Source organism: Pongo pygmaeus, chromosome 2 (assembly GCF_028885625.2).
Source record: "Pongo pygmaeus isolate AG05252 chromosome 2, NHGRI_mPonPyg2-v2.0_pri, whole genome shotgun sequence".
NCBI classification, from domain to species: Eukaryota; Metazoa; Chordata; class Mammalia; order Primates; family Hominidae; genus Pongo; species Pongo pygmaeus.
This window is the reverse complement of record NC_085930.1, coordinates 182,261,831-182,274,519: the sequence shown is the minus strand read 5'-3', so window position 1 is coordinate 182,274,519 and position 12,689 is coordinate 182,261,831. Positions and strand designations below refer to the sequence as shown.

The 12,689-nt window shown below is 36.8% G+C and overlaps 1 protein-coding gene across 2 annotated transcripts in view; it reads left to right on the top strand.

The window, feature by feature from the left end:
• The window catches only part of SPATA16 (spermatogenesis associated 16), a 252,692-nt gene that overhangs the window by 20,349 nt on the left and 219,654 nt on the right, over positions 1-12,689 (top strand). For both annotated transcript variants that reach the window (XM_054483031.1, XM_054483032.1), the window contains exon 2: positions 3,158-3,787. In XM_054483031.1, coding sequence (XP_054339006.1) covers positions 3,176-3,787 — 612 coding nt within the window. In that variant the 5' untranslated portion in view covers positions 3,158-3,175. The remainder of the gene's footprint in view (positions 1-3,157; positions 3,788-12,689) is intronic.

The window sequence follows — 12,689 nt, the reverse complement described above, 5'->3', positions numbered from 1 at the left end:
TGATGATTTCTATAGAGCAGTTTAAAGACTAATGCAGAAGTACTCAGAATCCTATTTCTTAAAAACAATAAAACCTTCCTTCTTGCAGAAAGAAAAAGGCTCGGGGTGAGGGACATCTGGGAAGAGAATTGGAGTGGGAGGAGTTGGGAGGAAAATAGGCAGAGGAAAGGAGCACAGGATGGAGGGAAATGGAGAGAGGGAGGCAGAGAGAGAGAATAATTATGCTCTAGAAGAAATGGCTATAAAGATAACTTTATGCATTTATATGTGTTAAAGAGATGTGAAATAAATACAGCAGAGATAGGTAATGCTGCTGTAGATGCTAAAAATGTTACTAATGACAATCAACTACAGATATTCTGGTACATTTTAGCCTCTGGTGCTTGAAGTAGAGAGAGTTTCAATAAGATAAGATACCTGGGAGGTATCATGAAAATGTTGGAACTGCTCACAAACCGATGTTGCCTGTTTATATTTTTAACAGCCTACTGTGGATTAAAATGAACCAGAAACCCTTAAAATCAGGTATTTTGAGCTTTAAACAAGAGCTGCATCTCTGCTACCAGAAGAAACTTAATGATATAGATGCATATCTGGAGTGTTCATTCAACAGAGATCTTAACTGAAGGACTAAAGTTTATTTTTACTCAATCCAAATCATATGTAGATGTGGCACAAGAGCAAACAAAAAATAAAGTGATGGCCAAGACAGTTTTCCCCATGCCGCTGTTGCTAATGAGTAGCCACATTAGCAGTCCAAAAGATGTTGGATGCCAGCAATGTTTCTTTCTTTTTTTTCTCTTTTCTTTTTCTTTTTTTTTTTTTTTTTTTTTTTTTTTTGAGATGGAATTTCGCTCTTGTTGCCTAGGCTGGAGTGCAATGACACGATCTTGGCGCACTGCAACCTCTGCCTCCCGGGTTCAAGTGATTCTCCTGCCTCAGCCTCGAGAGTAGCTGGGACTACAGGCATGTGTCACCACACCCAGCTAATTTTGTATTTTTAGTAGAGATAGGGTTTCACCATGTTGGTCAGGCTGGTTTTGAACTCTTGACCTCAGATGATCCAACCGCCTCGGCCTCCCAAAGTGCTAGGATTACAGGGGTGAGCCATCGCGCCTGGCCAGCAACATTTCTAAGAGAGGAAAAGGAAACAGGGTCTTGCCCAAAGTGAAGCTGTTGGTGGGGCCTGTGATTCACAGTTATGCCGATCTTCAATACTAAACACAACACAGGCTGGTTAAAATTTCAAACTTAAATGTTTTATCCTATAGAAACACAACTCTACTGTGTCATTATAAATCATTGGGGAAATATTCTAGGATTTAGCTTTTACAAATTAATATACAAGATAGCTATTATTAGAAATATTGGAATTCAATCATTCGTATGAGATAACAAAGACCATCACAGTAGATCCTTTGATGTGTCCATGTATGACCTTAAACCTTTTCTGATGACATATGTGTCCAGTGGTACAGAGGGGGAAAGTACTTCAAAGGTTAGAGCCATAGGAACAGTTATGGTTCTTCCTTTACCTAAAAATCTAATGGGTCACAGTTCAGGATGCTTTTTGTTTATTTGTTTACTTTAAGTTCTGGGATACATGTGCAGAACGTGCAGGTTTGTTACATAGGTATACATGTGCCATGGTGGTTTCCTGCAGCTATCAACCCGTCATCTAGGTTTTAAGCCCTGCATGCATTAGTTATTTGTCCTAATGCTCTCCCTCCCCTTTCCCCACACCCCCCGACAGGCCCTAGTAGGTGATGTTCCCCTCCCTGTGTTCATGTGTTCTCATTGTTCAGTTCCCACTTATGAGTGAGAATATGCAGTGCTTGGTTTTAAGGGTCTTCTTTGGCAAACTACTGTCTTCCAAACAAACAAATGAAGACAATCAACAACATTAATAAGTTTTGAGTCGTGATTCATGATTTTTATCTTGAGTCGGACACTGACCTTGAAGATAAAAGGAAGCACAAGTGTTAGCTTTTATCTCATTGTTATCTTATTATATGCAGCCCTCCTTTCTTGTTATTTTCTCCTATCTTTGTGGTCTAATCTATGTCTATTAGCTATACTAAAGAACCTCATGTTATAGAGGAAGTATCTCAGGCTAGGAGTTGTTGGGTGGCAGTCCTAGGAAGGTAATAGCAATGCGAATGGGTAGGTTTTGCTAATGACCAACCAATGTGACCTTGGAGAAGCAACTTAATCCCTCTATCCCTTAGTTTCTTTGCAAAATGTGGTCCCTGTTCCTATTTACTCCACAAAGTTGTTTCCAGAATAGAATGTGATAGGTGAAAAGAAAGAGTCCTAAAAGATAGGAATCAACCATACTAAATAATTATTATATCTTAGAACACTTGATATTTTGAAACAAATCTAGAAGCACATAGCATGCAGAATCTTGGAATCAAAAGACTGTTATTTGTATATTTTGAGCATTAATGTTTTATAAAAATACCTCGTCTTTATGTAATGTACATTGTTGATACCATTACTACAAATATACTAATACAGTAGACTAAAGATAAGTCTATGGCTCACATTTCTGTAAGATTGAAGGTCATGTTCTTCTTCTTTAAAGCCTGTTGTGAACAATAGTTGTCTATGAGCTTTTTAAACTTGAGATTTTCATTAGTAATAAAAGAAACAAGTTTAGGAAAGATTGTGCTCACATTTTTGGAAGCTTTTCAATGGAAGCAGCTGGGGTTTCTTTAGACTCCCAAGTCTATTATTCAGGTGAGTAGTGTATTTTATAATGAGTTCTAGACCACCTGCCTTTCTGAGGAAATTAATATTGAGATAGATTTACTTTGGCTTTTCTTGTCTCAGTGGCTATGTATAAAATTTTCCTATTCAATGAGTTTGGATACCCCATTAAAGTATTCATTCGATGTTGTTCAGCCATAGAGGATTATTTTTTAAAACAATGTCTAGATGTGTTTACAACAAGTTCTTATCTTGGTGAGTTTTGAGACTGACACATATACTCCTCTATTAAAATAGTCAGTAGATTATGTAAACACAGTTTTACTTACAAGATAACAAATACTAATAATGAATGAAATAGTGTTTAAAATGAATTTGACTATAGTCTAAACCACTGGAACTCAAAATATTGCCTTAATTACTTTCCTTTTTCTCCCCCCTGCAGGAGTTTTGGGCAGGATCGATGGATGCAGGAAGCAGTAGGAGTTTGGAGAATGCAGTGAATAGGATCTATCATGATCAGCTTGTTCCAAAGATAAACACAAGCAAGAAAATGTCCACCTTAGCGCACCCACCTAACATCCTGGAAATGTCACAAGAGATTAAGAAAAACTGTGGAGGTAAACAGGTAGAAATCACACTTGAAAGAATAAAAATGACAAAGAGCATCAAAGAAAAACAAAGCAATGATTTAGAGAAAGCAGCCTTTAAACGGAAGGCAGAAGGTGAAGAAAAGCCAACTAGAAAGAAAGAGGCAAAGATAATAGAACTTGACAATCAGTTAATCACCATGCCTCTGCCTCACATCCCCTTAAAGAACATAATGGATGTGGAAATGAAGTTGGTCTACATTGATGAAGTGGGTGTTCGCTATGAGTTTGTAGAGTCCTTCATGTCTACTGGGAGTCAGCCAACATGCCGAGCTGCTGAAATAGCAGACCCTTTGAGTGTACATAATTTCAGCTTTCTGCCTCAGATTGACAAATGGCTTCAGGTAGCCTTAAAGGATGCCAGCTCTTGCTATAGACAAAAGAAATACGCCTTGGCAGCAGGACAGTTCAGAACAGCACTTGAGGTATGGGGTTAAAGAAAATATAGATTGGTGACAGGAAGCTATGAAATGGAAAGTTGCAATTACATTGAGGGGTTCTGGCCATACTGTAATAAACAGTGATCATGAGGTGAGGATATGTAATGATATTAGGATTTTGCAGTTCCCAGTTTACATAAAGCAAATAAACAAGCTATGCCTGCAAATTAATATGCCTGTGTGCACTTGATATATAGAAATAACCCCAAAAGCATATCTCATGCTTTTTACAAACCCTGAAGTGAATGGTGATATATTTTTAAAATGCAGTTGCTTTCATCATTTAGATGCCGTAAAGTTTTAGTACAATGGTGGTGGGTAGAATATAGATTCTGTAGAAATAGGCAGTTAATGAGTATATGAATTGTCCGCTTTTGATATGTAGTATCCTCATGATTAAACATAACCATCTTTACTTTTTAGCATGTGCTCATAATTTATACGTGATACTTACTACAAACAAAATAACACCATTTTACTTTACCATCAAACTTTATTTTGCTCCCCATTCTAGTGATCTTTATGAATAATTATCTTCCTATCTGTAAACAGGTAAGTTTGTGAATACCTTGGCATAAAAAATAGCCCATGGACTAGAATAAACTTCAGAATCACTACTAAAACACAAAATAGGTAGTAGGAAAATTATACTAGCTCATGACATACTGTACCTATAGAAGGACCAAACTGTATGCACCATTGGCCTTGCTATATTGATGAGTGCATACTTCGTATTTTATTTTACAAAACTATCTTACAAAAAACATTTCAGTGCATACTATATACGCCTGCTGGGCACTGGAGCTATTTAAAAAGAAATGAATGAAGACATGGTTCCTTCCCTCTAACCATCTGGTGAGGAAGACAAACCAGTAAACACTTAAATAAAGACGCCATAAAGTCCTGGCATGGTGACTCACACCTGTAGTCCCAGCACTTTGGGAAGCCAAGGTGAAAGGATTGCTTGAGGACAGAAATTCCAGACCAGCCTAGGTAACATAGTAAGACCCCATCTCTACAAAATGTAAAAATTAGCTAGGCATAGTGGCACACATCTGTACTACTAGCTACCTCAGGAGGCTGAGGTGAAAGAATCTCTTGAGCCCAAGAGGTCGAGAGTGCAGTGAGCTATAATTACACCACTGCATTCCAGGCTGGGCAACAGAGTAAGACACTGTCTCAAAAAAAAAAAAAAAAAGAAAAAAAAAATGCCCACAAGAGCAATTGAGCATGGGCAATGAGAGTGAGCAGGAGTCAAATGTGAGATGTTGTCGTGAAAGTGGTGAAATGTACAGAGTAAAGTATTATTTTCATTGTTACTTGCAGGTTAAAATGACTACAACTACAATGAATTATTAATAGGTGACACCAGACAATACTGCCCCTAAATATTTAAAAAGGTGCTACGTACAAAAACAGACCTGAGTAGATATGAAGTAATTAGGCAGCACACAAATAGATGCATCTATAAATATTTCTGTTCTCATAAAGGGTCATCTACACAAATAAGGGAAGTGTGATGCACTATGTAAACTTCTAAACTATCTAATAAGTGCTAGAAAAATCCATATTATCCACAAACCACCAAAAGAACCCTCTGTTCTTTTGAACAGTCTTTTGAGCTAAAGCTCTGCAGCCTTCGTCTAGGAAAAGAACGCTAATGAAAGACTCTACGAAGAATACCAGGCCGTTTGGCCAGGGCCATCTTCAGCTGAAATTTATTTTCCTGGTGCAGGGAGGGTTAAAGGTATAATTTTATAGATAAAGAAAAATAATCATTTTGGCAAGAAAAAAGAAAGGCATCTTTTCTTAACTACTGTAAAAGCTTCAAATTAAGTCTAGGTAAAAGCAAAAGACACCTGCGTTAAATGAAAGAAAATACCCAGTTTTCCATAAAACCCAGTGTTCAAAATTATAAAATTTGAATCAGGTTTTGTTAATCCTAAAATAAAATTGTACTGCATAATGCTTGTGTTTCTCTCTCTCTCCTTCCCCGCTACCTGTTTTTTTTCTCTCTCCTGTTCTCCTTCTCTCTCCCAGGGTTTTAAGGAAAGTTTTGGATGCTGACACTAATTACTGATAATTAACAAAAATAATTATTTTGAAACCAAAACTTAGCTTAGACATCTGGCCTAGCTTTTGTCTAATTATCTAGGGAGCTAACTTTGAAATCTTAGCTAGAATGTCTCAAAAAAACAAAGCTACTGGGAATAGAAAAGATTTGTAGCCTTTTCAGCCTTTCTTTTCTTTTCCCGAATTTAACTTCTAAATTTAACATTATTAATACTGAGTGCTCTCACATATCATTTAAAGCATCTCTCCCTTTTCCTTAAGTGCTAACATGGCTTTGAATAAGATAGGATGGACGACAGAAGCTAAGGCACAATGATGATGATCACACTTGATAGATGCAGCAGCATGTATTTGAGCATGGATACATTAGGGTTAGGTTTGGCTGCAAAATAAGTGTTTGAAGGAAGGTAGAAGTTTATTTCTCTCATACATAAATGTTGGTAGCCAAGGGCTGGTATGATATGATGGTCAGGGTGCCAGATTATATCTCCTTTCCTAAGAAGTCGCCTTGACTTCAGGATCCAAAATAACCATTCCTGCTGGTGTCATCAAATACACATTCTAGCCAGCCAAAAATGAGAAAAAGGAAAGAGAGAGACACACAGTGTCTCCACGAGCACACTATTTTCATTTTTTTTCCCCATTAACCAAAATTTAATCATGTGGCCGCACATACCTGCAAGGGAGGCTGAAAAATATGGTCTTTATTCCAGATGGCTCTAACATTCAGAAGTTCTATTACTGAGAAAGAAGGAGAAAATAAGTATTGAAGGATAAGTAGCATCTCTCCCATAGAAGGCTTGCTATGAGGGAAGTGTTATGAGACTCTTTTTTTTTTTTTTTTTTTTGAGATGAAGTCTTGCTCTGTTGCCCAGGCTGGAGTGCAGTGGTACAATCTCAGCTCACTGCAACCTCTGCCTCCCGGGTTCAAGCGATTCTCCTGACTCAGCCTCCCGAGCAGCTGGGATTACAGGCACCTACCACCACGCCCGGCTACGTTTTGTATTTTTAGTAGAGACAGGGTTTCACCGTGTTGACCAGGCTGGTCTTGAACTCCTGACATCAGGTGATCCACCCGCCTCGGCCTCCCAAAGTGCTGGGATTACAGGCATGAGCCACTGCGCCCAGCAGAGGCATTTAGAATGGTTGCCAAATATGTGGTACAAAGTCAGCTGTAAGAGCGTGTAGAGGACTGGTTTTGGTTAAAGGTGAGGCCACAAAAAAGAAACAGAAAAGTAAGAACTGAGCAAAGGCCCTGGAGGCATTTAAATATTTATTAAGTGACATAATAACTTCCAATGCATCTAATAAACCCATTAGGAATGTTTTGTTTATGTGTTAGTTTCGTTTGTGTTCTTGACAAAGTACTAACTCCTTTTATTTTCATAACATAGTCACTAGATAGGTAAATTTATGATAACATTTTATAATGATTAAGGTCAAATGGTATGCAATGATTCAGAAGACAACAGTTTAACTTTCAAAAACCTGTCAACTTTAGTCTTTCAGGATTTTGTAACATAGCAGGCATTTATGTAAACATGCTTAATGAAATAACTTATTTTTGCATGCTTTCGTTTTACTGTATAAAGGTGAACCAGTTATGTGGGTAAAATTGGTCCTTAGCTCTATGACCACCTAGTCAATCTTTCTCAAGTTTTATTAAAAACAGTCATCATATGCTCTTATGTTTGTACTCACACCAGAAGCTAAACCAATAAGGGCAAAAGGTGTAAGCTGAAGATAAAAACACAAATTCATATTATTTTGTATTGTCATGCCTAGCTACTATTCACTGCAATTTTTAAAAGACAGCTATACAAATTTCCCCACTACAAAAACAGTAGGGATTCTATTTAAAAAAGTATGACTGCCTCATGTAGTTGTATTTGCATATTAGGCGATACATACTACCATGTGATAAATTGCTTGGCTGTCAACAAAAAGTAGGAAGAGATTAATAAATTAGGAATACATAAAGGACAGAAGATGTAGTAATCATATTTTTTGTCACTTATTGGAACAACACTCAAAGAAATTATCAAAGGTTTTTCTAACTTCATAGCATGCAACTTAAACAACACCACCACTTCAATCTTAATCATAGGATCCTAATAATTAAGAGGCTTCCACCTTCTGAATTAGAACAAATCTATATGTATCCTTTAAGATTCACAGCTTCAAACAATCCCATTAAACCCATCAAAGAAGACAGAACAAGACCCATCCATTACCAACCAGAACTTTCAATTCCTCCGATTTCATCATGCAGCAGCCCCTTGAGGTGCTAATCTTTTTTAATATCTTGGCGCTCCAGTCGCTGGTGTGTGAAGTTAAAGTAATAACTCACATTTATGGAGTTCTTTGTATGTGTCAGGTACTATATTTTACATTCTGGGATGATTTACATTCATTATTCCATTTTATTCTCACAACAATCCAATGAGATAGTACTGTTATTATTATTGTGTTACTAATGAGAAAACCAAGGATGGACAGGTTAAGTAACTTGCTCAAGGATCAAAAGCCAGAGGTGGTGGAGTCAGGATCCGGTTATCTGGTTTCAGGGCTCACCAGTGTGCCTCTGCTACTCTAAGTGTGAGTTGGTTGGAAATACAAAATTCCAGACCTTGCCAGACCTGCAGAATCAGAACCTGCATTTTAACAAATTCCAGATGGTCCTTGTGCATACTGCAGTTTGAGGAGCACTACACTCTGTGATTTTGCCCTCCAATTAACACTTTGTAGTTTGGTCCCTACCTTTTATAATTTAAAATGTTGTATGTCCAACATTGATTTTATAGGAAAGAATTTCCTCTTAAGTAGGTGTTTCTATAACAATAGTTCAGGATTTTTGCATTTCAAGGATCCATAAAAAAATGTTTTAAGTGTGTGTAGGGGGAGAGTGGGTTGGCATTGCATTTGTATTGTACAAGAACATTACAAAAATTACCATCTATTACCACCATTGAATCATCAAATATGGAGCAGTTTTACCCATGAAAGTTAGAAGGAAAGATAAAAAGAAACAGAAAGGTCATACTCTCGAAATGAAGGATATTTTAAAAATAGTTATATTTTAATTTTATGAAAAGCTATGTTGTCTCTATTTTTTATTTTCCCTTGGATCGGTACAACATTGGTCTGAGAATCAGCTTTTGGGAATCACTGTTCTAGAACACATTCTTTATGGTAAATGTTAGGTATCCAACATGATTGAATCCACACCAGGACCTTCTTATGAGATTACTTCCAAGATAATGGAATTTGGTATAAGACAGGTCCATTTTGGAGCCCATTCAAGGGGGTTTATTTAATGAAGTAGAAAAGATATCTCATTATAGGGCAGCCTCACCTATAATTGCTCTGCTGAGAATAACCCTAGCAACTCTCTAGAGCACAAAAATGTGGATATCTCAAAAAGCTTAATTTAAATAAATTCTAGCACAGGTATTTCTTTGGTGCCACATAATCAGAAATTTGGGAGTTCACCAAATTCTCTGAGTGCCTGAGCTGTCTCATTGCAATCTGTGGATTTGCATATGAATCCAGTATGCATTTCTTAAACTCCTGCTGGGTTCCAGGCATTTTGTTATTGTTGTTGATTTTTGATTTGAGATGGAGTCTCGCTCTGTCACCCAGGCTGGAGTGCAGTGGTGCGATCTCGGCTCACTGCAAGCTCTGCCTTCTGGGTTCAAGCAATTCTCCTGCCTTAGCCTCCTGAGTAGCTGGGATTACAGGTGCATGCCACCACGCCTGGCTAATTTTTGTATTTTTAGTAGAGACAGGGTTTCACGTTCCAGACACTTTTACTCATACAATCATTGCAATAACCCTCTCTAAGATGGATATTATCACCCCATTTTGCAGAAAAACTGATGCTCTAAAAAAATTAAATAACTTACTTAAAGTGTCATGGCTAGTCTGTGGCAGGGCTGAGATGGAATTCAGGTCCCCTGATTTCACATCTGGACTTCTTTACACTCCTGCTTTTCATACTGTAATGTGCATAAAAATTCTATAGTAATCTTGTTAAAAATGCAGATTCAGATGCATTATGTTTGTAGCGGGACACCAGATGCCTCATTTCAAATAAGTTCCCAAATGATGTTCATAATGCTGGTCCAGGGACAACTCTGAGAAGGATTTATACCAAACCACTAGTAGGTTGTCAAGTGACTGCCATTGCCTCTCTAGTAAATTAGCAGTAAGCAGTAGCTCACGTAGTCCTAAGTGGCTGCAGGGGTCCAGAGCTGTGATGGGCAGGGCACTGAATTTGGAGTCAGATTATCTGTGTTTGATGCTGCGTTGATGCTATGTGACTTTGAGCAACTTTCTTAGCCGCTTAGAATGCCATTAAGTAGAAATATAGATAATAAGGTGCTTTCACATAGAATATCAAGAATTGTTTATTGAAAAACATAATGAAATCTAAATTCATGTACAAGTTGTCACCGTACTTCTCAAGTACCTCATTTCCCAGTATGGTATGTGTTTAATTTAAAGCTTAACATTCCAAAGGATTTTGCCAAACTATGTGTTTACCAACATTGTTTAACATCCATAGCCCAAACTCTTTGATTAACATTAACAATTTCTAGTCTTCTTTTAATTACATTTAAAATTTAACCAAAGCAAGGGACAAAGTAATGCATCGTGTTCTACTCTATTTTCCCTTGAGAAGCAGTGATCTAAACCAAACACTATTTTGAACTACTAACTGCCTCTCACACAAATATAAGCCTTCACTTAAATGCACAAATTGTTATTCTAGAGATAGCCCATTGTTTCTTAGTTGTCAAGTATAAACTGACTGTGGACTCTTCATGTTCAAGATTAGACATTTCAGATTTTAACTTGATTGTCGTCATCTTTGTTCCATACAGGAACACCATAACTAATAAGTATTTAATGGTTTAAAAAAATCTGGAAAATGCTAGCAAATATACATGGTAGGAAAATATGAAATGAATTTCCCTTTTAACCCCAAAAAATAAGATAAAAGTATTATTACATACATTTGTATAATTAATGTGTTTAATTATACCTTATAATAATTAAACACTGATTAAATAATACAAATCTCTAGAAAATTAAAATTTGCCGTTATAAGAAAAAAGTATGCTAGTACCACTAGCATTTACCAGCTATTTTAACCTGGCATAATGCTAGATGCTGGAAATACAAATATAAATAAAATACAGTTTCTGCCCTCAAGGATCCAAAGTGTAGAGACAAGGAATTGGGCCTTGCTTGCCTGAATTCCAAGACTTCATTTACATTTTAGGGTAATGTATTTTTATTTTTTGTTTAGTGTGTTATTGTTTATATTTTAAAAGATTTTTTTTCTGAAATGTGATCTTTAAGTGGACATTTAGAAAGATATCCAACATATTTTAGTGTAATTTATTTACCTTCAATGGTTATCATCCCAACCCCGATGGAATAAAAAACAAATTAGAAGATTTAAGATACATAGACGAGAGTAGATTATTGATTAAAGGAATAAAATATTTTTCAGGCTTAGTATTATTAAAAAGCGATAAGAAATAGGAGATATATCTGAGGCAATTACTCAATTTGATGGGCCACTCTTCCTTACTATTGAGGCTTTTTATCCACATGGTCCTGGCTGTGCTGCATACCCACCGTCTGACTCATCTGACTCATGCTAAGTCCCCCTCCCTTTCCCACACAAAAGCAACCACTGACACAGCAGGGGAAGAGCCACAATTCCTATTTGTATGCAGCCCCCATAACATGGGAGAAGTTGTGAAGAGGGATTTGGAGAGAATCAAAAGGACAGGAAGAGTGGAAGGGGGGCCAAATGAGGGTCGGGAGGTAGGCACTGACCATCTCGGGGAGAACAGTGTTTTCCCATTACTTAGATGGTAGTAGAGTACGGAAGAGGGGTTTAGTAGGAGAATTTTCAATAAATACGCCTACACTATAATTTGTATCACTTTACAAATGAAAGGAGGATCACATTCCATTAAAAAAATTATGAACATCGTAGGTTCTTGATACAGTCATGCGTAGCTAACAATAGAGATACATTCTGAGAAATGTGTCATTAGGCAATTTTGTCATTGTGCAAACACAATAGACTGCACTTACACTAGCCTAGATGGCATAGTCAACTACACACCTACGCTATATAGTAGAGCCTACTGCTTCTAGGCTACAAAGCATGTTATTGTACGGGGTGCTGTAGGCAATTGTAACACAATAGTATTTGTGTATCTAATCATAGAAAAGATATAGTGAAAATAAGGTATGAAAAATAAAAAATGGTACAGCTGTATAGGGCTGCTCTGTTATAATCTGATGGGACTACTGTCATATTTACAGTCTGTCAATGACCAAAACATCATTATGCAGCACATGACTGTATAATTACAATCACCTGGGGAGCTATTAGATATACATAGATGCCCAAACCCACTCTTAAAGAGTCCAATACAATTATCTGGGGTCCAGGCAATGATCATTCCTGGAACATTGGTATTTTTACAATCCCAGGTTGACTATGGAGCAGCTTAACATTGAGAACCACTAGCATTGAAAATACTAATCACTTCCTTCTCTTTTAAAATCACAATAGGTTTTAATCCATATGTGACTTTTAAAAGAGAATTAAATAAACTTACAAAGCTATTTAAAAATATTATATAAAAATGTAAATTGTCATGAAAATTTACTCTGAAAATTTATACTGAAAATAATCTCATATTCATTTAAAAAGCAAATTAACTTACTTAATGACTACTTTTCTATTAATACTAAAAAATATATTGATACTGAACTTGGGCCA